A 27,977-nucleotide genomic window follows, 5' to 3' on the forward strand; every position below is an offset into this window, starting at 1 on the left:
GAGCCTTTTGCCGACGACTCCCCACGCGCGCCGCCGCCACAGCCGCCCCTTCCACCTCCGAGTCCCTCCAGACCAAACTAAAGGAAGCGGGAAAGGGCGTCCGAAAAAAGGTGCGTGGCGCCCCCCGCCCACTTCATGAGTATTCATGAGCATGCTGCGGCCGCGCGCAGAGGCCCGAGAGGGCGGCACCTTTGCCACCGCTCCGCCCCTTCACCGAGGCGTGCGTCGCGGTGGGCGTATCTAAAAACACGACGTGCCCCGCTCCCTCGCTGAATATTGATGAGACGCCTGGTGCAGCGCGGTGGCGTCCGGCGTGGCGCGGCAGGCGATTGGATGAGGCCGTGTGTGCGTGGTGACGCGCGTCGCGGCGGTGCGGGTCCCGATTGCTGCAGCCGCTTGTCAGTGTGACGAAGATTGGCACCCAGGTAAGCGCTGTCACTCAAACCTGCTCCTAGCCAGCCATCCATCACGGCGCGCCCGCCGCCGCTGTCGGCCGTCTTGGCTCCTCCGCGCAAGCAGGCCCGGGGATGTGGGGCAGAGTGGGGGGAGGCGAGCCCGCCATACGGAATAGCGGGGCGGGGGCATCCGCACCGTAACCTACCCGGAGGCGGGGGGGTTAGGGGCGTCGGCAGGCAGGCGCGAGGAAAAGGAGGGGAGGGGGGGGAGTGAGGAAATTTCTGGAACAGCCGCCGACTGGCCGTTGGCTTTTGTAGGAGGCGGCGCGTGCGCGCGCGCGCTCATTCCGTGGAAGGGGAAGGTGTCGCGCGCCTCAGGGGGTGGAGTAGGTATGGGGGGAGGGAAAGGGCAACAGCTGTTTGTGGCGCGAGGCGGCGCGGAGGGCGGTATTTAAAAGGGGGCCATTTTCGGGGACATTCTTGCGCTGTGGACTCGGGAGAGCCGGGGGGTTGTGGCAGCTGCTTGGTGGTCGCCCCGAGCGTCCGTTTGCTTCCTCGAGTGCGGTTCGGGCTCCCTCTCCGTGAGGGAAGAGGCTTTCTTCGTCGTTTCAAACAACCCTCCTTTTCCTCACTTCACAAACCGCGGCGGAGGGGGGCGGGCGGGTACGCAGCGTTGTTAAGTGTTGGGAAAATCCATGGGAATTGTTGTTATGTGTAACCCGGTTGTTACTAATAAACGTGAGGCGTTTTGCCGCCTCCTGGTTTCTGAGCCTTTCTTTCCCTTCCAGATGTTTGCTTAGTGACCTGCCTTCAGTCTTAACGAAAGCCAGGAATATATATTTCACCTTAAAAAAATAGTGGTGGAGACGTAAATACACCCATACACGATAGAAAGGACTAAAACAACAGATCATCCACCTGTCCCCTGAGTAAATGTTAGCAGTTTTTCACTTGGCTGTATATAGGAGATGATATCTTTGGAACTGGCATTGAAAGTGCAAGTGCCAACTTCTGACAGAACTGGGAAAGTATGACATTTTCCTTGATGCAAGTACCACTTTAAAAAAAAAAGTGTGTGTGATCATGTTCTCCAGGCTCAGCTTGGTTATGATGTTGGTAAACATCATGAGGTGCCAGTTCACCATTATTGCACAAGGTCATTGCCTAAAACCCTGTTCAGGTTCCAGTGTTCAAATGCATTAATCAAGAAACCAAGAAATAAAATGATTTAAATGGTAATGGCTGTCTTTTAAAAACACATTAAAGAAAAATTTGCTTCAGAGCCTCTCTTGGGCATCCCTTCAATTCATTTTTGAAAAACCAGGAGGAAGCAGTACCTGTATATGTAACACCACAGTGCTGGGATTTAAGAAAAGCACCAAATTTTAAAGGATAAGTGCTGATTTGCAGGCACTCAGATTCAGAGGCTAGGAGAAATTTCCTCACCAAGCTGACGATCTGCAACTGGCTGTGTTGCCCTTGTCTACAATTCTTACTAGTTCTGTGGTATAAGTGGAAGTATGCATGTTTTGTGCTAAACCAACATACAAGAATTCTGTATATAAATAAATGTATATTCTGTGGCAAAAAGGGCTGATCTCTTGACATGTATAAATCAAACAAATGTAACAGATTTGCTAATTTTGTGTAATTTTCTTGGTTACTTTGGGGGGAGAGCGTGCTAGACACATTAAGAAATCCATTTGAAATGCACTCTGGCAATCTTGTTCAGCTGTTCCATCAACGTCAGCAAGAATTGTCTATATAAGGTACTTTCAAGCCTATCTTTGCAAACCTAACAGAAATGTCCTATTTTTAAGGGAAACTAAGATTCTCAGGATATTTAATTCTGGACTTGTGAGTCGCATTACAAAAATATGTAGAGAGCCCTGGCTATAAGTTTAATAAGTAAACATTGACATTTGGTCATGACTCACATGAATAAAGAGAATAAAGTCATTCTGAAGGACACTAGATTCTGAAAGATTGGTATGCAAAACTAGCTCAGATTTGCATATAAATTGAGCCAAGTGAAATACTTGCAAAAGATGCTCCTGTACTGGGAAATGAGACTGGTGTTGCTGTTGCCAGTATGCACATAACCTTAGTAGCTGGGAATGCTCTTTAATCAGTTGAGGCGGGTATACAAACTATGACCTTATCTAGAGAGGTCAGAACTTGACTCACTATGTTCTTGTACCACACAGTACAGATTATGTTAATGAACATGAGGCAGCATTTGGAGATGGTTTAGAAACTTAAGCAGTGCAAAATATGGCTACCCTGTTACTAGTTGGGGCTAGGAGGTCAGAACAGATTGCACCAAATTTGTACCAATTACCTTGGTTGCCAGCATGTTATCATGTAAAAAAAAGTTTTTAAAAATGTGGGCTGGACGTGGTAACTGTTGGGTGAATTTGTAGCTGCTCACTAACGATTCCTCATCAAAAAAAGGGACAAGGAAGGGGCCGCAGGGTTCTCTCTAGGTCCATTGTTCAACATCTTTATACTGTAAATGACTTGGATGAAGGTGTTGGGGTGCTCATCAAATTTGCAGATGACATCAAACTGGGAGGGGTAGCCAATACAGCTGAATATAGAATCTGGATTCATGATTACTTTAACAGATTGAAGAACTGGGCCCAAACTAAAAGAATGAATTTCATTAGGGACAAATGTAAGGTTCTACACTTAGGTAGATCTCAGATCAGATGTAGCAACACACTGAATTTAAACGTCTTGGAAGAAAATAAACAGGATTCCCTCCATAACAGTGAGTGAACACTTAGGTAGGAAGAACCAGCTGCACAAATTTAAGATGGGGGCCACCTGGATTACCAGTAATATATGTGAAAAGGCTCTAGGGGTCTCAGTAGACCACAAACTTAACATGAGTCAACAGTGTAATGTAGTAGCAAAGGAAGCAAATAGTGTTCTAGGCTGCAACAACAGAATTATAGTGACTAGATCTAGGGAAGTAATAGTCCTGACCACACCTGGAATACTGTGTCAAGTTCTGTGCAGCACAATTTAAGAAAGATATTTACAAGATGGAATGTGTGCAGAGGAGGGTAACCATGATAAAGGGTCTGGAAACCAAGCCTTATGAGGAACAGTTGAGGGAATTAGATATGTTTAGCCAGGTAAAGAGAAGATTTGAGAGGAATCACAGAATTGTAGAGTTGGAGATATGATAGCCATCTTCAATAATAATAATTTTGTACCCCACCCATTTGACTGGGTTGCCCCAGCTGCTCTGGGTGGCTTCCAACATAATACAGTGGTACCTCGGGTTAAAAACTTAATTTGTTCTGGAGGTCTGTTCTTAACCTGAAACTGTTCTTAACCTGAAGCACCACTTTAGCTAATGAGATCTCCCGCTGCCGCTGCGCCGCCAGAGCACAGTTTTTTTTTCTTATCCTGAAGCAAAGTTCTTAACCTGAAGCGTTATTTCTGGGTTAGCGGAGTATGTAACCTGAAGCGTACGTAACCTGAGGTCCTAATGTATATAGAAAGGGCTATCACATGGAAGATGGAGCAAGCTTGTTTTCTCCTGCTCTGCAGGCTAGGACCTGAACCAATGCATTCATGTTATAAGAAAGGATATTCCAACTAAACATCAGTTACAACTTTCTCACAGTAAGAGCTATTCAACAGTGGAATAGACTCTCACAAGAGGTGGTGGACTCTTCTTCTCTGGAGGTTTTTAAGCAGAAGTTGGATGGCCATCTTTCACGTGTGATCAAGTTGAGATTCCTGCATTGCAGGAAGTTTGACTAGATGGCCCTCAGGGTCCCTTCCAGCTCTATAATTCTTTGATTCTTTTTTTTTTATAAGAATTTATTGACCTTTTTCTTATAACAACATATACCCACACCCACACCTACAATTAAACAAGTACAAAACGAATACATTGATAAAACAAATACAAACAGTGTCAAGTTTTCTTGTTGCATCTTTTCTTTAAAAAGAAAATTTCTATTTCCATATCTTGACCATTGACTTCCCCTGCCCTTTCTCCTTCGAGTTCATATCCTTAATCTATTTTATAACCATTTCTCCTGAAATTCAAATTCAATTATATAGTTACACACAATTATATATTCAACATTTAACTAACAATACATCCTCGTAGTAATATCTCATCATAATTCTTCTTCCATTAAAATCTTCACCAATCATTTATATCATATCTATCTCTTCTATCCTTTAAACTGCTGCTAATAACATAGTAACTCAAAATATCTCCTTTCATATTCAAACAAAAAATAAAACAGAAAGATTGTTGACAGTATTCACCCTCCGATTTCGAAATTCCATGACAGGCTGCTTCAAATTTTACTTAGTGTTTCACCCCACACCCCCTCTGTCCATTATTCTTCTCCTGGTGGCATCAACACTGAATTTCCCTGTGGCTTCCCTCTCCAAGCGTCCACAGATCCAGGCACAGTCCAAAACTCTCCTTGCCATGAGCTCCAGGATGTCCATCTCGTCGTCTCTCAGCTTCTCCGGTTCTTTGTAGCATTCCTTTTCTTCTTGTAAAAACCATAATTCTCTGTCCCTGGCCCCCGAGCTCACACCTCGGGGACTGGATATAACAAATCTTACCGTCGCCTTGGGACTGCCACCCCCAAAAGGCGAGTTTCTTCTCCGAAGTAGCTCACTCATTTCTCTCCATCTTCCCAGACATCCTCTCAGCTCTTTGGCAAGACTTTCTTCCAAAGTGTTAAAAGTTTTAAAAGCCTCCTCTGTGGGCAATTGGTTCTCTTTCAGACCCCCACACAAGACTTTGACTTTCCTGTACAGCAGTTCCACCTTCAAAGCAGTGAGCCTCTGTTCGTCCGTTAGTCCAGAGTTCAGTACCAGTTCAAGGACGAAGCCCAGCATACTGGTAGAGGGGGAGGAAGTGGGTATCAAATTTCTACTCCTGCCTCTCTGTTCATCGCCATTTTCCTAAACTGGAGCGCAGATACCGCAACTTTAAATGGAGATATTTTCCACTAATTTACTTCCCAAGAAAAAAGTTTGCCAGTCTCATGTATCAATTTTAAGCACATTGTAGCAGTCCTGTAGCAGCAGTTGCTCAAATTGGTTAGCTTCTTTAACTCGAAGGGAAGGAGGCAGGCTGCCTTTCTCCTTCCCCCCGGATCGTTCCAAAAGCTCGATTTCTGGTCAAATTAGTTACTCACGACCACCGGGTTCCTTTGGCTCCATTCTTCAAAGGTAGAACTAAGACGCTCACCGCGGGCTTTGTCGCCGCATTTACATCCCGGTTGGGGCATATCCCCGTAAGCCCGGCTCCGTTGTCCCTTCACCCCCACTCCCCCTTTACAGGGGGGGCAAGGGAAGGGTTCGGAGCCTCCGTGGGCGCAGCCGGGGAGCCCAGGGTGCGGGACGCTCTTCCCGCACCCCAACCGGAGCCCCGCTTTGCGGTTGCGGGGCTCCTAACCCCCGGGATGGATCGGGCGCCTCGCAGCCGAAGCAGCCCCGACCACCCACTATGGCGTCGCCAGCCGGAAGTCTATAATTCTTTGATTCTATGAACCATGCTAGCCTGCCCACACAAGGAAATCAAAATTAAAGGGCCTACTCAGGTTGTTGTTGTTGTTCAGTCCAGTCGTGTCCAACTCTTCGTGACCCCATAGACCAGAGCACGGCAGGCACACCTATCTTTCACTGCCTCCCGCAGTTTGGCCAAACTCATGCTAGTCACTTTGAGAACACTGTCCAACCATCTCATCCTGTGTCGTCCCCTTCTTGTGCCCTCCATCTTTCCCAGCATCGGTCTTTTCTAGGGAGTCTTCTCTTCTCATGAGGTGGCCAAATTACTGGAGCCTCAACTTCAGGATCTGTCCTTCCAGTGAGCACTCAGGGCTGATTTCTTTAAGGATGGATAAGTTTGATTTTTTTGCAGTCCATGGGACTCTCAAGAGTCTCCTCCAGCACCATAATTCAAAAGCATCAATTCTTCGGCGATCAGCCTTCTTTATGGTCCAGCTCTCACTTCCATACATTACTACTGGGAAAACCATAGCTTTAACTATACGGACCTTTGTTGGCAAGGTGATGTCTCTGCTTTTTAAGATGCTGTCTAGGTTTGTCATTGCTTTCCTCCCAAGAAGCAGGCATCTTTTAATTTCGTGACTGCTGTCTCCATCTGCAGTGATCATGGAGCCCAAGAAAGTAAAATCTCTCACTGCCTCCATTTCTTCCCCTTCTATTTGCCAGGAGGTGATGGGACCAGTGGCCATTATCTTAGTTTTTTTGATGTTGAGCTTCAGACCATATTTTGCGCTCTCTTCTTTCACCCTCATTAAAAGGTTCTTTAATTCCTCCTCACTTTCTGCCATCAAGGTTGTCTCATCAGCATATCTGAGATGGTTGATATTTCTTCTGGCAATCTTGATTCCGGCTTGGGATTCATCCAGCCCAGCCTTTCGCATTATGAATTCTGCATATAAGTTAAATAAGCAAGGGAGACAATATACAGCCTTGTCGTACTCCTTTCTCAATTTTGAACCAGTCAGTTGTTCCATATCCAGTTCTAACTGTAGCTTCTTGTCCCACATAGAGATTTCTCAGGAGACAAATGAGGTGATTCGGCACTCCCATTTCTTTAAGAACTTGCCATAGTTTGCTGTGGTCGACACAGCCAAATGCTTTTGCGTAGTGAATGAAGCAGAAGTAGATGTTTTTCTGGAACTCTAGCTTTCTCCATAATCCAGCGCATGTTTGCAATTTGGTCTCTGGTTCCTCTGCCCCTTTGAAATCCAGCTTGCACTTCTGGGAGTTCTCGGTCCACATACTGCTTAAGCCTGCCTTGTAGAATTTTAAGCATAACCTTGCTAGTGTGTGAAATGAGTGCAATTGTGCGGTAGTTGGAGCATTCTTTGGCACTGCCCTTCTTTGGGATTGGGATGTAGACTCAGGTACTCACTGCCAAAAGCCAACCAGGCTGATAAGAAGTTTAAGATAAGGCAGACTCTATCCCTTATGTCAGGGGTGGCCAACTCCCAAGAGAATGTGATCTACTCACAGAGTTAAAAACTGGCAGTGATCTACTCCCTTTTTGGGGGTTGTTGAGCTTTTTTTAGGAAGGAGGAAGGCCCATTTTGTTGAGATTTTTTCAGGGAGGAGGTAAAATGTTGAGCTTTTTTTAGGGGAGCCACAGTTGTTCAGCTTCTTTGGGGGGAGCCAATGAACTACCAGTGATCTACCGCAGACGTCCAGTGATCTACCAGTGGATCATGATCTACCTGTTGGACATGCCTGCCTTATGTCATTCAAACAGGTCTTGAAGACATTTTTTCTGTGTCTTTTAATGACACAGAGTGGGTTATTAACACAGGTCTCATTGAGCTTTATTGTTTTATCACTGTTGGGGTTTTTTTTTTGCTTTAGTATTTAAAATTTGCTATTTTAAATAGTGTATATGCTGTATTTCAAATTTGTATTTTTAGATGTGAGCTCTGTGGAGCATGTTTTCAAAATGTGGATTATAAATCCTTTGCGTGAATAAAAATGCTGTTGACTTTCCACTGTATTGGTCTATCCCAGGCTGGAAGTAGTGCAGTGTTGCTTCTTCCATCCTTAGGCTACCAGTGCAATAGCCCAGTGGAAATATTGCTTGTGTGCTTGCTGCATGGAAAACATTTCTTGATTTTAGTGTGCAATTGTGTATAATTGTACCTTTAAGTTCTGATGAATTCAGAGTTGCCAAGATTAGGTCTTGGAAAGAAGTAATTTTAATTTGGGTTGCTACTGTTTTGTTCAGCAAGCATATGTAGATGCCCAAGCTGAATGCCAAGTATGATATCTGAAATGATTCGGCAATAATGTGTGCACAGCTTGGTTCCCATATCTAAATTTCTACACTCTGCTATTATGGATCTCTTCATTCAAGATTTGTGGTCAGATTGCAGGTGCCCAAGCCACTGTGTCACTCACAGGAGAGACTTGTGGCTCAGGTACACTGCAGGCCCCATGGTAAGTGCTGCCCCCACAGGGTGGCTCCCCTAGCTACGCCTCTGCATAGTGAAAGGAGAATACATACACATCCAACATCAACGAAAAGCTCGCATTTTTGGGTGTGTTTCTAATAATTTGTGTTACTGTAAGGCTGTCATCTTGCAGCCCCATTTGGAGGATTAGTAGTACTGCATTACAATCCTGGATTTGCATGCAGAATGAGGTGGGGAGCAAAAGAGAAGGCAGTTTGCAAAATAGCTGTGACCATGGCAGAAGGGGGTGAAGGTGAAAATGGAGGTGCAAAAGGGGTTGTAAAAAACAAGGGAGTGAGAGGTATGGTAAAGCTGTTGAAGATAAAAGCAGGGGTATGAAAGGGGTCTGAAGAATAGAAGGGGGTGGTAGCTTCATAATGGGATGGAAGGTAAAAGTGTCTGGGAAGAGGAAGATGCAGGAGGTTACCATGGTGGTGGTTTGTGTGCAAGAGGGTGCACAAAGGCAGCGGGGAGATGAAGGTGAAAATGGATGCAAAAGGGAACCTCAGAAGTGAAGGGGAAAGTGGCTTCAGAAAGTGCAAGTAGATAAAAAGGTACCGCTCCGGTGGGAAGGTAAACAGCGTTTCCGTGTGCTGCTCTGGTTTCGCCAGAAGTGGCTTAGTCATGCTGGCCACATGACCCGGAAAAACTGTCTGCGGACAAACGTTGGCTCCCTCGGCCAGTAAAGTGAGATGAGTCATTCACGACTGGACTTAACTGTCAGGGGTCCTTTACCTTTCATTTGACAACATTTTGCTTGTTGCCCACTCGTATCCACATTAAATGTGTGTGTGCAGGGTGGGGAAGGAGTTTTTAAAGGAATGATAAGTTTTTGCTTGCTTTCTATGCTATTTTGCTTGCCTAGGGAAGAAAAATGGAGGCTTCTCTGCTTGTTGCTGAAAATGCATATGAAAATAAGCAAAGGAAGATAAACTTGACCATCAGAAATTCTTCAGGTGAAACTTCTCCCAGCATAGTTGCACTTAGTAATTTGGGAACAAATTATGCTCTTCTAATGTAAAAAGTCTCCATGTTGCATCTCCTGCATGTTTTTTGCAGTATCTGATGCATCATGTGAGTGATCATCCTATTTTTAGTGCACAGATTATATATCTTCACAATGTATATCCTCAAGGGCTGTGTATGCCTGCATCTGTGTGCTGATTCACACATTTAAACTGGCTGCTTATTTCATCCATAGGGACTCTGTGACATAACTGTCAACCTTCCTTTTTCTTGCATTGGGAAACGGCCATAGCTGTCAACCTTACCTTTTTGCAGTGGTAAATGGCGCTGGAATAAGGGAATTTCCTGCAAAAAAGGGAAAGTTGACAGCTATGCTCTGTAAACCAGGTTGTACAACCAAGCTTTACAATGTACGCAGATATAGTATGTAGCAGGAGAAAAAGTGTCCCTGTGGTATAGGAGAAACGACTGATGCCAGGCTGTATTTTTGTGCAGCCCAGTTTACACAGGTTATGCTACATTAACTTTTCCAAACCTGTTCCTGCAGTATGCTTTAGACCAGGCATCCCCAAACTCGGCCCTCCAGCTGTTTTGGGACTACAGTTCCCATAATCCCCGACCACTGGTCCTGTTAGTTAGGGACGATGGGAGTTGTAGTCCCAAAACAGCTGGAGGGCTGAGTTTGGGGGTGCCTGCTTTAGACTATAACACCCATCCATCATCCCTCACCACTGGTCATGATGGCTGGGACTGATAGCTGTTGTACTCCAAAACATTGTAGGGCTTCACATTAGGGAAAGTTTCTCAGCATGTATGGAAGAAAAGAAGCAGCTCACTGACTGTACCAAATTCCTAATGGGGCCTAGTAATACCATCCACAATGATGATGTGGAGGAGTCTGCCCCTTTTGGGATTTCTGGCCTGCTGGATTCAATGCTCTCTTTGGCATACAAAGAGACACCACCTCCAGATAGCATATACACAAGAGGAAAGCTATATGTGTTCTATGTGAGAAATGCCAGGAGTTTTATAGTTGCTATTCCTTGTTGCAGCTACCGAAAATATGTGTCCTATGTGAGAGATTCCATGTGTTTTTAAAATTATCATAATTGTTCCTTAGCACAGCTACTAGATGATTTTCAACTTTCTTTATAATCCCCAAATTTAAAAAAGAGATCTAACTTCAGGGTATGTGTCATCTGGTCTTCTGACTGTGACCAGTATCAAATATTCCTTAAGAGGGAATATTTTGAAAAACAAAATTTTTCACAATGGGTTTGCATTGTTGATTGTCCTGCATTCTTTTGTCGTATACCCCTTTTTACATTTTTATTTTTGCTAGTGAAACCACTATATGATATTCGTATATAAAAGTTCGATCATTTATTTTGTGCCACTAACTTGTGATTTTAGTTGTGCGTTTGTTGTGCAACTCTTCATTGCGATAAAGAGCAAGATCAAGTGGCTAACCATACAGTATTGCATTTATCACTTTTTCTGGCAAATATGATTTAAATACAGTAGTCATATTGACTGCGTTTGTCAAAAAGGATTTGAGAACATTCCTGAAATCTTCTAGGCTGGTGTAGCAAATACATATGATTGCATTCTCAATCCCCTCTGCCCTCATTCCAGGGTAGGCAACCTAAGGCCCGTGGGCTGGATCCGGCCCAATTGCCTTCTCAGTCCGGCCCATGGACGGTCCGGGAATCAGTGTGTTTTTACATGAGTAGAATGTGTCCTTTTATTTAAAATGCATCTCTGAGTTATTTGTGGGGCATAGGAATTCGTTCACCCCCCCCCCCAAAATATAGCCCGGCCCCCCACACGGTCTGAGGGACAGTGGACCGGCCCACGGCTGAAAAAGGTTGCTGACCCCTGTCCTATTCTGCTGCTGCACATGCAGATGTCAGTTATGTATTTTGTATTTGATAACATCCTGTAAAAATACTAACCTTTTTGGGTTTCCCCCCTAAGGTATGATGATTTGACTTTATAAGAACCCTAAGTAACCATGATGGCAACGCAGACATTAAGTATAGACAACTATCAAGATGGGCAACAAGTAAGAACATTTTTAAATAAAAAATGAAAAATGTGAAGTGCATCTGTAAGGTCCGAGGGGTGGTGTCTCACGAGTAACGAGGCAGGAGCCCAACCTCTCTGTTTACAGGTTTATTGTGCAAGCTATTTACAGTGCAGAGCTACAAGTACATGTCATTCTCAGTCACTAGCAGAATCCGGGAGTGGCCCCTTCCGGCTCTTTCCCCAGCATAAGAACTTTGGCACTCCAAGTCTCCTCCTACCCTCTTTGCATTTCACCCCTCTGCGCAATTGGGGCGGCAGAAATGGCGTGCCTCCCTCCTGACCAGCCGAGCGAGGTGAGTGCAGGGTCTCTGAAACATCCCCAAGCCATCTCCCCACCAGACTCACTGTTTGCTGCTCCTGGCTGGATGAGGCGCTGGGGCTCTCCGCAGCATCTCCAAGCCCTGTCCTCGCCCGGCTGGCCCCTTCCCCTTCCTCCCCACTGGAGGTGTGGCTGCTTTTCGCGCTGGAAGAGGTACTGCTGCTCAGTTGGTGTTGGGGGCTCCCTGTATCCCAACAGTCCGTCAGGTCCCCTCAGCGGGCCACGTGGCAGTTCCCTGACAGCATCATAGCAGGTAAAAATAATATGTTAAATAATTATGGCGCCCAAGACATGAAACTACTTCTGTCCAGTCTATATTACTTTTCCCCTGCTGTTATTTTGATATGGTACCTAAGCCATGCCACTGGCTTTCCCTTTGCCCATTTTCTAGTGCTCCTTAAGCTGCTTCCTAGAAAGGTAGGAAACAACGGAATTTTCAGAAGCAAAAATTATTTAGGATTGATTCCTTGATTATTGTTATTACATTTACCAGTCGCATTATATTGTAAAAATTTTCAAAGTGACTTGCCAAGGTAAAATACATTAAAGCAATTCAAAACCAGAAAAAATATAAAACTATGAACAATACAAAGCATACATAAATTGCTTATCTAGCATTATACTAATAGGGACAAGTCCTACCTACCCCACTCAAAGCTAAGCATCACCGTAGGAGGTAACATTAATTAACCAAAGACCTGGCTAAAGAAAAAGGACTTAGCATGATGCCTAAAGATTAACGAAGAAGACTCTAGGCATCTATTCCTGGGGAGAGCATACCACAGAGCATGCCAGAATAGGCCCAGTACAGCCTATTATGACTGAGACAACTCTCCAGGGTGTCGGACAAAGATAGCTCCCATCACTTGTTATCTGATGCTTTTAACTGGCAGTGCTGGGATCTTCTGCATACAGTCCATGTGTTCAACCACTGAGCTTCTGCTCTAAACTTGCTGAACCAGGTTTTATTTTGTTTTGTCATTTAGGCCCCCCCCCCACACACACGTACACAAACAATTATTTTGTGAAATATTGCCTAAACGTTGCTATCAAACTTGAACTTGGTTAGCCGCTTGGGTTGTCAACCATATAATGTTGTACTTATCTATGTGTTATTTTGACTGTTAGCAGTTATTTTGTTGAATAAATGAGGGGTGGGGATGGGGAGAAGCGTCTAGGCACCTGATGAGGTTATGTTGTCTTTTTTTTACTTGCTTAGTTGTATCAGTTGACTTTAGAGAAATACGTTTGGGTAGCCACCATATCACAGCATGTGGCCATAAGCAAATTTCTAGGTGATTCCAGTGTGGCTTTTTTTTTTTTTTTAGTATACAGTGACTATTGTACTATCCCCTGAAATTTGTAAACTACTTACACTGCAATCATATATATGTTCAGTTGTAAGTTCTATTGAGGTAAGAGTGCATAGGATTCCATCCTTAGTTTACTTTTGATTTTATATATGCTTAGCTTTGTTCAACAACTCCAGAAAAAGCACCCAAATAGCGCCTTCTTGCATTCATTTGGCATTGCTCTTAATGGTTTCACAACTTACTTAGCTATCTCTTGATTTTTCAAATTTCAAATCTGGGACCCCACATTTAAACTCTTCCCTGGTCTCTTTGCTGGCCCTAGCAGGACCAACTTGGCCAGTTAGCCCTGGCGATCACTTGGTGTTTACTGAACTAGTTTTTTCCTTAAAAAATGACCCTGAATTTTTTGAATTTTATTGAAATGGATGCCACATTTATGTTGTATTTTATGCTGTTTTTAAGCTGTTTTTAAAGTCGTTTTTAATCAATGTTTTATATTTGTTGTTAGCCACCCTGAGCCCGGTTTTTAAATCGGGAAGGGCAGGGTATAAATAAAAAGTTGTTGTTGTTGTTGTTGTTGTTGTTGTTGTTGTTGTTGTTGTTGTTGTTGTTGTTGTTGTTGTTGTTACAAGATGGGTAATAGCATTTGAACATAATGTTCACTTTGTCCAAATTGTGAAGCAGTAGTCCTTTAACCTATCCAGGTCTTCCACAAGAGTAGGAGGGCATGGTGCAGAGCTGCAGCTAGGAGTTAGTATCTCCCCAGATTTCACAGATAGAAGACAATATTGTGACCATAGATTGTTTTATTGACCTTACTGAAGACTAGTCTAATTCATAATAAACTGCAACTTCCTATCAAAAACTAGATATATTGGATCTTTCTTGTATTTCCCCCCCACAAACTCTTTAACATATATACAAAAGTCCTTATTTATATTCAGTACAGAACAAACTGAGAAACATTTAACATTTAATATTGAAACACCTAAAAATCAAGCTATATGCTTTTCATACAATAATTGTGAAATGGTCCCTCCTTTGCAATATCTCTGAAGAATTATATGCACTCTAGAGCCTAAAATAAAGCCTGAAATCTTAAACATTCTTAATTATAAATGAGCTCTATTGAGTTTTCAAGTAAATGTGTAGCATACAGAATTATTTCTAATGATAAATTTCTGTTTGCAAATGACATTTTTGCTATTGCAGATGTTTTCAAGGTCTGCTTTCTTAAAGTGATTTTTATTGAAGCAGTGTATGTGCAGCTTTATCCAAAAATAGCTTATGAAATGCAGGATTCTGTAACAGACAATTGACTAAAAGAAACCTACTAATGGGAGTCAAACTTGTAGTGACCTTTCTACTATCTTCCTGCCTCCAAATGTTGCAAGGATTAAATGAGTTGTTTGTTAAATGCTTGTTCTTTTTGTATGGTTGCCAAGTCATACCAACCTTCTGGCAACTTACTAGGCCTTTGGCTTTCTCTTTGCTTAGAAATGAACCATTTAGTTGTGAATCTATGCTGTTGGCAATATAAAGCATCTTTCTTTTCCAGCAGATGCAAGTAGTAACAGAATTAAAAACTGAGCAGGATCCAAACTGCTTGGAAGCAGATGCAGGAGGACTGAGTCCTTCCCCGGTAGAGTCCCAGACTCCGATGGATGCAGATAAGCAGGCTATTTACAGGTAGCAGTATTCACAAGATGAACTGTTCCTAGTAGTAAAATGTATCATTCTCTTTAGTAGGTCATGGGGTGGTTCTCAAATCATGGGGTGGTGCTTGTGTGTGTAGGGGACATGGAACATGTGGAAGGGGGCACGCACTCTTCTAGACATTAAAAGGTCTTGAGGCTGATGCATATTTTCCCCCTCACCAGCCAAGCCATGGGTGGGATTAGAGTCCTCTAGAATATTCTCACTAGATTTGTAGGGGTAACTGCTCCCCCATTCATTGACTTGGGAAAAGGTGCTACTTTGTACTAATGCTGTTTTCCCATTTGTGGTTTTAGGAGGTGTCAAATATAACTTGTTCAGTTTTCCCTTCCTAATACCAGTATTGAATTAATGCCTAGTCCAAAGTTTGTTGCACATATCAGTGCAGCTGGGGAGGTTGGTGATAGGTTGGGGTACTCAGAAAGTAGAATAAGTTTAGAAGACGAGGCCTAAACTTAAATCAGCCAATGTATTGTAACTTGTCAAGAAGTTCATACGTTTGGGGTTTTTCTAATTACTGTGAGATGGTTAATACATGTTTTCATGCTTAAGACTAAAATTTATACATTTACAAGAGACAAAGCCCTATTGAGGGCAGAAGGCTTGTGTAGTAAATTCTGCTAACTTCTGTTGTGTTTAAACATACTCAAGTGTTCAGGATTGTGATCCGCGTCTCAGGGCAAAGCTTTTTATTGTCTTTGTATGTAGTTTTATATATTTGTCTAAACTTTCTTTCTGTGATAATAATGTAATAATCGAAAATAATAGGATTGTATATATGCAATGTCCAGATTGCTCAGAACTTTTCATCAAACTGACTTGCACATAGACATTTCCACAGACCTACAATTTGCTTGTCTTTTTATTCCTAGACATCCACTGTTCCCCCTATTAGCACTATTATTTGAAAAATGTGAACAATCCACACAAGGATCAGAAGGCACAACGTCTGCAAGTTTTGATGTAGATATTGAAAACTTTGTTAGGAAGCAGGAGAAGGAAGGAAAACCATTTTTTTGTGAAGATCCAGAAACAGATAATCTAGTAAGTAAAAACATTTTAGAGAAGATTTCAATTTATTTATAAAATCTTTATATTTGAAAAAAGTAAATTGATACTGAGAATACTGAATTGTGAAATGTCCACTAAAAGAAGTTGAAATTTACAGCCCTCGGTAGCTGTAAATTCGCTGTCAGAATTAGTGTCAGAAGCTCCTCCATCACATAGCAAATTACCGTATTTTTCGCTCCATAGGATGCACCGGACCATAGGGCGCACCTCGTTTTTAGAGGAGGAAACAAGAAAAAAAATATTTTTCTGGTTTTCCTCCTCTAAAAGCCCTGGTTTTTTTGAGGATCAGCTAAAAGTTTTGCAGCTTTTTTGCAAAGGGAAAAGCCCTGGTTTCTTCAGGATCAGCTAAAAGTTTTGCAGGGTTTTTTTGCAAAGGGGGAAAAGCAAAGCTCCTTTTGCAAAGGGGGAAAAGCAAAGAGGAAAAGCCCTGTTTTTATGGGGTTTAACTCACATTTCTGCAGCTGCTAAAGGAAAGGGAGCCCTTTCTACAGTTTCCAGACAGATAATCTAATCAGCCAGTCACATGTTGCTGGGGAAACAAATAGCCTCCCTCTGCAGCACATTCAACAAAGGAGGGCGGGGCTGAAAGGGAGCCGGGACTCTTATCTCTCTCCGGATCTCTTGCTGATCAGCTGCTGAGCGGGGTCCTTTCAACACCCCTTTTCTCTTTGTAAAATAAAAAGCATGATCCTCTTTTGGCCCCTGGACAATTCAGCTCCAGGGACCACCATTCGCTCCATAAGACGCACAGATATTTCCACTTATTTTTTAGAAGGAAAAAAAGTGTGCCTTATGGAACGGTATCAACTCAGCTAGCTTCTTCTTTTTTACATAGTTGTTTGTTTTTAGTTAATTTATCTGCTCCATGAGACTCTTTTGACATATCTATACGTTTTCCAGTGAGTCAGATGTTCTTGTTTGTAGGGTTTTGGTTGTTTGCATTAATTTTCTGTCCTCCTCCACTACTCTCCTCAATTCCTTCCATTCTCCTCCTCTCTCCCCACCCACCCAGCTGGTATTTGTGGTTTGCATCTCAACAAACCATTTGATTTAATATGTTCAGAACCCTGATTGGCTCATTGCTGTGCATGTAGTTACTTAAGAGGAAACGTCATGATATTTTGTGCCTGCTGATTCTGGCAACTGAGGTGCTGCCTGAATATTGAGCTTATCTCCAGAGGCCCTTCTCCTGGTACCACTGCCATCTGATATGAGGCAGGTAGTGACCAGGCAAAGAACCCATTCAGAGATGCAGTCTGCTTATTGAACTCTCCCCTTTGTGTGAACATCCATTTGTGGAATATGGCTTCTACCAGGGGTGTAGGAAGCGGGGGTGTGGGGGGTGCGAACCGCCTCGGGTGTCATCCCTGAAGGGGTGATAAAATGGCACACTGCGCGGGGGGGGGCACTTACCGCGGGGCCTGGCCTGCAGTGCACCCAAGCCATGCGTCTCTCCTGACGCGGTGGCTCAGGGCCCTGCGCTGCCCAAAATGGCAGCATGGGGCTTGCGACCGCCAGGCGGACTCTGTGGGCAGCTCGCCACGCCACGCCACCCCCTCTGCTCCGGGTGCCGGAGCAGCTAGCTATGCCCCTGGCTTCTACTTTCCTCTATCCTTCCACACAGCCTCAAAATCTGCTCAAGGTTCTTGGGGTGTGTGGGCAGCTGCAGTCGATAAAGATGAGAAACCAGAAGTCCTGTTGTGCAAGTGGATTTTCATTGTGCTCTTTGTGATTCCTTTTTACTCAGAGCTTTTATTCTTTTATGCCTTTTCTGCTTTTAGTGTTGATTACTCCTGATTCTTTCCCACTTTTTTGTCTGCCACTGATTGTAGATTGCATCATCATGTAATTTTATGTTTTAATTATTGTATTTTTATTCCGTAAGTATAAGCCACTCTGAGGCTGCATTTTCTTAACAAGTAAAATAAATTGAGTGGTTGGCTTTGTGCCAAATGCACATCTGATTGTACTTGAGTTGACACTTGAAGGTAATGCATATTGCTATCTCTGATAAGCTCAACTACTTATCATAAGGAAGTTGGGTATGTGAAAATCTCTGCATGTTGTCCATTGGAAACTTGTAGCCTTGTACAAGAAGAAAAATGGAAAAGATGGACCAAATAGGAGGGCTGCATCATACATGATAATCTGCACAAATCTGATCTGTGTAGAAAAATGTAGCCTATACATGCTGTGGGCAGTTCCCAGTTTTGTGTAAGCAATTAACAGTGTACAGTACACAGTTTCCCACATTGAGACAATATCTGGGTAGGAGAAGGCAACAATAATTATAAACAGCCCTGTTGAAAATAAGCAAAAAAGTAGCTTGAACATATATTGAACAATTTAGCACACTGTAAACGACATATGCAAATGTTTGTTTTCATAGGTTTTCTTTTTTACTTGTCTCTGAATTCTTTCTCTTTTTCCTCTTTTAGATGGTAAAGGCAATTCAGGTTCTACGAATTCATCTGCTTGAGCTAGAAAAAGTTAATGAGCTCTGTAAGGATTTCTGTAGTCGCTATATTGCCTGTCTGAAAACGAAAATGAACAGTGAAACTCTGCTAAGTGGAGAATCTGGGAGTCCTTATTCACCTGTACAACCCCAGGTACCTTTCATGCTAACTGAAATATATTTTCTTTATTTGATTTATAATCTGCGTTATCCCAAAGACTCAGGATAGGTAAGATTAGTTTTAAAAACAAAGAAAGAGTAGATAAAATATAAATTACTATGTTAATATTGGTTGAATTTGTAAACCATGCAATTTACAAATAGATGATCTGTGACTGGCAAGCTAGACATTTTTAAAGATTTGTGATATTGTTAAGATTATAAGATAAGATCTCCCTTTTTCTTAGTAGTCACGTACATGGAAATGTAATTCTTAAAGAATGATCATAATCTATCAACTCTTTGTCTGCAGTCCAGCAACTTTAAACATGATAGAGATAGCTTGGATTTGCTGGAGCAGCTGTCTTCATGGAAAGAGTCACCAGAAAATGTGAGCAGTAGAGCAAAAATGACACGATTATCATTGCACCTCTTTGGCACTACCTCCTTAGCCTAATTTTGGGGTTGGCTTTGTTCATCTCATTGTAGATAATGGCCCCATCCAAGCAAGTGGTGATCTGAATGTAGAAATAGGGTTCTGTGATTGCTCTCTCGTCACATACACAAGTCTTCAGGACATAAAATAAAGCTCCTCACATCCCACAGCCTGCATTCCATGCACATAAGGGCCCAGCTGAGAGATCCACATGGAGAGCAGTAGCTATTCACCTGCTACTTCAGTCACGGAATGCTCCATTTCTTGCTGGGGAGGGAGACCCAATGAACATACAAAGCTGTGTTATACAAATTTAGATCTCTTGGACTCAGAATTGTTTGCTCTGTTTGGCAGGTACCTGATACTTTATATCCTTTTATGGAGATACCAGACTTTAAGCCTGGAACCATTTGGAAAATATTTGCTCTACCATTGAGCTATGGGCCCTCCTATACATAACACCTGTAATGAAAAATGTGTCCATACAGGCACTCTGTTTTGTTTAATTTATTGGAAAGTGTAAAAAACCAACAACTGCTACACAGAAGTATTATATTTTTGAATCTGAATTGCTAGTAAGTGGAGGAACAGAAGTTGGTAGATAATTTCATATCTTGTTCATTCCCTCTCTTTTCCTCGAACATAAGTCAAAATGCCATCAGAACTTCTATAATTTCAGAGCACACCTCTCAAAACTTTAGCATATGGCTACATTCACCATTCATACCGTGAGAGCTCTCCTAGAAGCCAGTCAGACAACATCTGCTCACAAGTTCCATGGCATAAATTAAGTTAATCACGATTACTATTAAGATATTGGTGTATGTTTTTGAACTTGTTCATTGTGTTTCATTGCATCCATCATGCCAGCCCCATGTCAGTGTACTAATTGTAAATTGCATTGTCATCTAGACTTACCTGTGGATTTGACTGATATCTCAATAAATCAGATAAATTTTAAATTTTAAGTTTGCAAAAGATCCGAAAAGTTCAAATTTTAAGTGCTTGAAACTTTGCATTTCCTGTGGAAAACAAATGAAATATTGACCATATTTAATTGTGAGGATTCATGCCATTAACTTTAGAAGGGCTAGAATTTCATCCCCAACAATACAGTGTTATATATATTCTGAATGTACATGTGGTTGCCATATTTATTTTACTTATAACACAATTCTAAACAAGTCGTGTTCTGAAGTCCCAATGAGTTCAGTAAGACCTGCTTCCAGGTAATAGGGTTGCAGCCATAAGCATATTTGCATAACCTATTATTTACTTTTGAAATGTTGGGATATTCTAAATTATTGTAGAATAACAATTCCTAAATATGGAGTGCAGTGACTAAAATTTACCAATTGTCTCTTTTACAAGCACTTTGATTACAGTAGCATGTGACTAGCCTAATATTAAATGGGATAAGCACTGTCAGCTGGGTTACTTCTGATCTGGAATTTGCATCTATTCTATATTCTGATAGATGGTTCAATGTGGAGAAGAAAACCCACATTTGGAAAACCAAATATAAACACAACATACAGTGGACGCTCGGGTTGCAAACATGATCCATGCGGGAGGCACGTTTGCAACCCGCAGCGCCACGTCTGTGCATGCGCGGGTTGCAATTCAGCGCTTCTGTACATGCGCAAAGTGCGAGCGCCGAGTGGCGAAACACAGAAGTAACCGGTTCCGGTACTTCTGGGTTCGGTGCAGTGTACAACCCGAAATTGCACAACCTGAAGCGGCTGTAACCCGAGGTATGACTGTACTGTCAAACTGAAATATCTAGGTTATTTACCACCTCCTTTCATTGAATTTCCTTCTCATATTAGTTTCATCATTGTTTTTGATCATACTGGTTGGTAGTGGTGATATCATCATTATGTTTTGAACATCTCATATTTGGTACAGTACCATTTCAACTTAAAGTGATAGGAGCATCCTTTGTTATAAGTTCATGTAATTTTTGTTGTTTACTATTTCTAGCCAATTCAAAGTGCCATCACAGGTACGCTCAGTCCCCAGGGGATTATGGTACCTGCATCAGCCTTGCAGCAGGGAAATGTAACTATGGCAACCGTTGCAGGTAGGAAGCACTGAATAAAAATTCAAACACTGCACTAATCATAGATGTAGTTTGTGTCTGTTAAGTGGCTAAAAAAGGGAATTCTTCAGGTGATTTTTTTTTATTACTATGTTTATATGCCGCCTTTCTGCCTATGCAGTCAAGGTCATTTACAATTTAAAATAATGGCATATAAGCAGGTAGGCATGGTATAAAAAGGGGGTGGGGAGGATGGGGAAGGATGAGGAAAATTGAAAACATTCAGTACAAATGCATAAAAAATAACTGATAAAATGACCAGGTTGACTGAAGCAGACAGTTATGGGAGGGAAGGAGCTAAGCCAATGAAATGGGCCATGTTTATGGCTCTCCTATTGAAGCAGCCATGTGGAATGTTTGTTTTATTAAGTGTTTTGTGTCCTCATTTTTTATTTTTCCATTGTGAATAGCCCTGGGATCTTTGGATGAAGGGCAGTATGCAAATTTAATAAATAATAATAATGGCTGCTGATGAAAACATTATTATTTTATATTATTTAATGCAAATTATTATGCAACCAGCTGGCCTAGCATCTTCACAATAATGGCTGTATGGAAAGGTGAATCAAATGAAATTGTCTGTTCTTCTTTTTAAAAACAAACAAACAAGCTTATGTAAAATTATAGCAAATTTAAAATTATAGCGAAGTTTTGAAGTAAGTTTTGCGTGTTGTGTGAATAGTTTTATCGTTTTCTTTGTTTAATGACATCTACATGAAAATGTTGTCATCATGCTGTGCCTTTGCTGTAGTGTAATATTGCTATAATATTCTTTTAAGGTGGTACGGTGTATCAGCCAGTGACTGTGGTCACGCCTCAAGGTCAAGTAGTGACACAAGCTTTGTCACCTGGAACCATCAGGATCCAGAATTCACAGGTTTGTTTTATATTATAAGCATTATTTTAGTGAAATATATTTTAAAAAACCATGATATTATGGTGTGTTAGTAACTGCCTGCTACTTCTGAATCTCTGTGCAGCTCCAGTTACAATTAAACCAAGATTTAAGCATCTTGCATCAAGATGACGGGTCATCAAAAAATAAAAGAGGAGTTCTTCCAAAGCATGCTACAAATGTGATGAGGTCTTGGCTTTTTCAGCACATAGGGGTAAGGTAGATCACAGTGATTTGGGAATCACTACTGTTCTGATAATTTCTGCTGGTATCTGCATGAGAGGGAAATGTTTCGGCAAAATCTGAAGCTTTTAACTATCCAGTTTCTATAGACCTACTCTGAATATATTAACTTGGTATATTAGAGCTGAATCAGGCCCAAATTCAGTAGATGTCTATTATATAACCTTGGGATCTTAAATTTTTGAGATATTTTTGGTTTTATTACATCATGCTGAGGATTATTTTTTAATCCTGTGCTCCCTTGAACAGTAGTCCTTTGAGGGATATATTTATATCTCTGTTAATCTGAACAGTTCCTAGGGGGCTAGAACGCAGCACCATGTTTCTTTGTGCAGATTGCCTTAGTAAATGCACTCCACACTCTCAAAAGGGGCCTTGTTAGCTTAGGGCCACGCATGTTTCCTGTAATACCTACATACATAGTCAGTTACATTATGATCTGAAAGGTCAGACAAAAGTTTTTACAAAATAAAATAAAAAATTCTTTCCAGTAGCACCTTAGAGACCAAATAAGTTTGTTCTTGGTATGAGCTTTCGTGTGCATCCACACTTCTTCAGATAAATTTTTTACAGGTTTTCTTCTTAATTCACATGTTATATGTACATTTGTAAAAAAAAATAAAAAAAAATCAGTCCCTTTGGCTGTATGTTTTTGGAGGTAGGGGAGGAACGCTCAAAAGGAACGCTCCACAGTCCATGTACTCATGATCAAAATTATTATACTCAATCCCCTCGAATTGTAATGTTTGGGCAGCAGTATTTTCAGCTCTGGCAGATAGAGCAATATATGTAACAAGCTACCAGTGCTGGTGGCTTCATCTAAATGTATTAAAATAGCTTGAATTTTCTACACAGCTAAATGTAATATGTGGTTCAGTATTCCCTTTTGAACTGTACTGCGTAGCATCTTATGATACTGAAAGGAGAAAAAATTGGGTCTGTATTAATTCTTAACAGTTCCTGATAAATTACTAGAATTACTATACTAAGTACATTATAGATAGTACTAGAAATAGCTATGTTTCTCTTGTAGATTTTTAATTGGTAATGCTTTTATTTAACTCCACACGGTATTTCATCCCTACCATATGACACAATGTGGTAAATCCAGCTTTATCACATGCTGTATTCCCCAAGGATCATGCTGTCTAGCAAGGACAGCTGGGAAAATAATCCCTTCCCCCACATGGACATTTAAGGATAAAGTTATATTGTTAATTCATTTTAAAAAATCATGTAGTAGTCAACCAGGTTATCTTTTGAAGGTTGATGTTGAAGCCCTTTTTGGCTTTCTTTTAGGTTTCATGACCTCTTTGGATATTAGATTTGCACAGAACTAGGTTAAAGATGTTCTGAAGCTAGCACTTGCCTTCTTTTTTTCCTGGGAGGGAATGTTTTTTATTGAACCCATTTAAATAATAAATGCTTGACAGTGTACAGTTTACTATATACTTCTTCTGTTACTGTGCTAAGCATTTTAACAATCTCAGTTTATATTGCACCCAGTTACTAATTGTCTTATCAGTTATGACTAAACTGGGCCAGTAACTGTCAATGTATCAGGGATATCAGCAAAGATCGATCTGCCAGCTAATATGCTGAAAAGATAGGGAATTTAAATTTTCTGTGAGAATTCTGGGGGGGGGGGGGGGAATACATTCATTACATCTGGGGGAAACTGGTTAATTCATTTTATGATTTCATAAAAGTTAATATAGCAACAAAAAATTGAGACTAAAGGGTTTTTTATTAAAAAAGTACAGAGGAAAAAGGGTATGGAGATTCCTGCAGGTGACAGAATCCTTGAAGTTATTGTAGATTTCCTTTCCCTTACAGTCTTTTTCAATTCCTTACCTGTGAATAATTTTTTTCTGGGAACTAGCGCCAGAGACTATAGAAATTGGAGTACTAGGGATGAGAATGCATTGATTTTTGTAATAGCAGTGAGTATTTTAAGTTTACAGAAGTAGGAGTCTAAATAATAATGTTCCTTGCATTATTGGAGTAATAAATTATTATCTGTAATCAGTGTCATAAAATCAACATATTACATAAAACAATGAAAATTTCAATCAACACATATGAAATCATTGTGATGTATGTTGTCAAAATTTAGTTTATCTAGTCAGAAATTATCTAATTAGTATAGAATTAATCCTGCACTAAATTGTATTCATTTTGCTTTATGGTTGCAGATTTTTTTGTATTGTGCTTATTGCATATCTTTAAAGAGTCAAAAAGCGAGTTCTTATACCTTTTCCATCCCCCTTCCTGTCTGTAGCATCCATATCCAACAGAGGATGAGAAAAAACAGATAGCAGCACAAACCAATCTGACATTACTTCAGGTTAACAACTGGTAAGATACAACAAATATGCCACATTTTTGTTACAAAATTCACCTATTTTGAAAAGTCACATAAAAATATACAGCATTTTCCTTTGGGCTGCTATGTAAAGCTAAAACTGGATGTGATTGATGTAGGGCAGAGGTGGTCATGGGCCATGGGCCCAATCCTTACTGGAATCATCCTTGACAAGTGAGTATGCCACATGATTGACAGGCGTATTGTCCTGCCCAGCTGTGAGAATCCCTTGTGCAGGATTTGCATTTTGGTACCACTTTATCAGGCCCACGTTCTGTGCTTTGGGAAGATCTGAACAAAGGGCTAGCAAAGTGATTGTTTCCCCACTCCTCTCCATTGACAGGACAGGAGAAACAAGGAGCACCTGGACCAAGCAGAATCACCCTCCCTTCACACTGACTAATGTTGTGTGGAGGCAATCCTGCTAAGCACTGAATTTCAGTAGGTCAGAAAGCTCCCTGCAGGGTACTCTCTACCACACCCAAAGGCAGCAGAATCATACTCCCTTTGTACCAGCCAAGTGTGTGTGTGTTCCTGCTTAGCACTGTGCTTGGGTATAGAGAGTCTAATTTTACGGATGTGTTCATAAGATTCATTTTTGGTCATTTTAGGTTTATCAATGCTAGAAGACGAATTCTTCAGCCAATGTTGGACTCCAGCTGTTCTGAAACTCCCAAAACAAAGAAAAAAACAGCTCAAAACCGACCAGTTCAAAGGTTCTGGCCAGACTCCATTGCATCAGGAGTAGCTCAGCATCAATCAAATGAACTTACAATGTCAGATGGTGAGCAGATTCCTTAGCTACTTTATTTACTCTTTGCAAACTGGATGTTTTAGAGACTCTCCTGAGCCTGTCAGACAATTTTGCAAAACAGTTTGTATGAATGAAAGGGGTGCAATCCCTCTAGTAAAAATAACCCCTTGAAGTAAATGGATTTCAGAGCAATTCTAACCCCCCAACTCGAAACACTGCTGCTCACACTGTCGAAGCAGACTTGGGGGCAGTTTCCTCTTCTGCCGTGCCAGCTCCAGGCTGGTGCAGCAGGGGGTGGGTCTGAATTGGGCCTCTTTTCTGGCCCATCAGGATCCATCAGGTTCATCCCCATCCCTGCTTCAGCACTGTAGCACCCTGTTTGGGGGGTCTATACTAGTTACCACCAGTGGCAATACTGCTGGAGGTAACTGCCCAATCAGCTGTGCTTTCAGCATGGGCCTCTGCAGCCAGTGGAGCCCACCAGAGTCAAGTAGAGGGACACCTCTACCCAGTTGTAGCTCCCTCCATCAGCACTGATCAGGCAATTAGGAACATGCCCTTAGCATAGCAGCAGTTCTTCATGGATCACATGATTATTTTGCCCTCCTATGTATTGGCACCATTCATATAAACAGAGGTCTGTAATGGCTCAATGTGGTTAAACATGCCTGTGTCTGGTACACACTTTCAGCCTCACACATGTTTATTCAGAAGCAAGTTCCACTTTGTTCACTGGGGCTTGTCCTCAGGTAATTGTATATAGGATTGTAGCCTTAAAAGTTAACAGCTTTGATATTGCTTTTTATTGGCAGTCCAACTTTAAAAGTACAAACCTCCTGTTTATTAAGTTAAATGAGAAACGTGTTCCAAGATGTTCAAAACTCAGAAATCTCAATAGACTAAAACTGACATCTCTGTTTCGAAATTACTTGTATGGAGAAAGATAATTCAAATAGCTTATTCAACTTTCATTCACTTTTAATTTTTAGATTGTTGGCTTTTCATTAATAGGTTTTTCAGAGTAAGAACTGTGGATCTTATAAAAGAATTGAATTGTTGTTCCAACTGTACCCTTGTTTTTCCTCCCCATTCTCAGGAGCCGTTGTAACAATTACAGCCCCAGTCAACATGAATGTAGACAGTCTGCAATCACTTTCGTCTGATGGTACTACTTTGGCTGTTCAGCAAGTCATGATGGCAGGGCAAAGTGAGGATGAATCTGTGGACAGCACTGAAGATGACGGAGCAGACCTCTCAACCACAAACATCAGTGGGCTGGTCTTGGATAACAGTGATTCTCTGCAATAGGAAGCAAGAGAATCTGGCCTAAATATATAGGAAAAACAATAGACTGACTGACTTTTTATAGTTTGCACAGCAAACATTTTACACAAGTTTTATTTCTAATATGTTTTATATGTAGATATAGAAGAGTGCACTTTTTGTATTTCATAGTCGGCTTAAAGAGCGTCTTTACAGGTGCAGCAACTTCTTTCAAATGTGTTGTTTTTGGTTTTGGTTTTGAAATTCTAGTAATTTAAGAGAGAAAGAGAGAAAACATAATCACCCCATTATTTTCTCAGGGTAATTTTTTCACTCACAAAATTGATCCCAGATTCCCTTAAGGGAATGGGGGGGTCATAGGACTGCAGTCCTGGGGAAAAGATGATAGATGTTTCGTGGGTGAGTTAATTTTACATTAGCATGGGTTTAATATATACCCATCACACAATCATCTAACTCCATGGTTGCTGTTGTCTATCATCATCTCTGCTGCAGTTTTGTGACACATGAAATTGCCCTGGTGGGAGAATTTGAAAGTACTTCAGTCTCCTGGAGAGTTATGCAATTAGTCCTGTCATTTTAAGATTACTCTAGGTGGTTTAACAATGTAAATGTAAAGCATGTCAGACTAGTGTTTGGGATTTGTTTATGAAGTTAGCCATGTAGATTTGAAAGATGCTTCTGCACCTTAAAAAAAACAAAACCTGCCAGTCTGAAATGGGCAACAAAACACATAAAAGAAAATGGAAGTGTGTGAGTCAGTTACGAATGTATGGCATTTAAAATGAACTTAATTTCTCATTTAGTCGTTCGATGGAAACCCTAGATTCCCCCTGTACCTTTGCAATTTGTCACTGACACAGCTGCTACTTGTCGTTTTATCCACCTGCCCTGTGGCATGCTGGAATCCTACTTGAAATATGTTGGGTTGAGATGGCGGGGAGGGCAACAAAGAAAGTGGAATGGGCAAAAGAAGCAGTGAGTGTCCCAATACAGTGGTAGATTTAATGGTACAAGGGGGATTTCTGGATTGCAACTTAGCAGCTCTACTCATAGCTAGTGAGTCTGTTCATAATTTGCTATAAAACACTTATTTTTACCTTATCAGGTTATTGAAGTAAAATATTTTTATAAATTCTCTAAGAATTGGGATGATGACTGTATTGAGCATGAGAAAAATGTTTAGTACTCCTATTTGGAAGGTTATGAAAACAGTCCAAATTGAATAAACATGCCTATGTCATATTCTATGGATCTCTGCTATCCCATAGTGGTACAGCCTATTGTGGCATAAAGTGGTGATGTGTGAAGGACCCAGTCCTTAATGGGGTCTTGGTTATTGTTAAGCATTGATTTGTATTCTGTATAAACTAATGTTACATTTCAGTCTATATTGAAACCTGTTTCTCAAGCAATT

At 41.4% G+C, this 27,977-nt stretch overlaps 1 protein-coding gene across 6 annotated transcripts; it reads left to right on the forward strand.

Moving 5' to 3' along the window:
• The first annotated feature begins 285 nt into the window (after positions 1-285).
• On the forward strand, positions 286-26,834 carry PKNOX1 (PBX/knotted 1 homeobox 1). Of its 6 annotated transcripts, none has more exons than XM_033147091.1 (13): positions 286-425; positions 9,261-9,351; positions 11,339-11,426; positions 14,643-14,770; positions 15,670-15,841; positions 18,307-18,477; positions 18,796-18,873; positions 20,902-21,001; positions 21,799-21,896; positions 22,000-22,128; positions 24,439-24,515; positions 25,134-25,306; positions 26,373-26,834. In XM_033147091.1, exons 3-13 carry the CDS (start codon positions 11,376-11,378, stop codon positions 26,582-26,584), a joined length of 1,389 nt encoding a protein of 462 aa, XP_033002982.1. In that variant the 5' UTR covers positions 286-425; positions 9,261-9,351; positions 11,339-11,375; the 3' UTR covers positions 26,585-26,834. The 6 variants fall into 6 exon arrangements, with proteins under 6 accessions (XP_033002982.1, XP_033002983.1, XP_033002981.1 ...); XM_033147089.1 differs by having other exon boundaries at positions 289-425; positions 14,640-14,770; XM_033147092.1 differs by lacking the exon at positions 9,261-9,351.
• Positions 26,835-27,977: the final 1,143 nt, after the last annotated feature.

Source organism: Lacerta agilis, chromosome 4 (assembly GCF_009819535.1).
Source record: "Lacerta agilis isolate rLacAgi1 chromosome 4, rLacAgi1.pri, whole genome shotgun sequence".
NCBI classification, from domain to species: Eukaryota; Metazoa; Chordata; class Lepidosauria; order Squamata; family Lacertidae; genus Lacerta; species Lacerta agilis.

Coding starts and splice junctions, on each gene's coding strand:
- PKNOX1 (XM_033147090.1), top strand. CDS start 11,376: ATGATGGCAACGCAGACATTAAGTATAGACAACTATCAAGATGGGCAA. Junction 18,478..18,795: donor ATTCACCTGTACAACCCCAG/GTACCTTTCATG, acceptor CTTTGTCTGCAG/TCCAGCAACTTTAAACATGA. Junction 18,874..20,901: donor GGAAAGAGTCACCAGAAAAT/GTGAGCAGTAGA, acceptor TACTATTTCTAG/CCAATTCAAAGTGCCATCAC.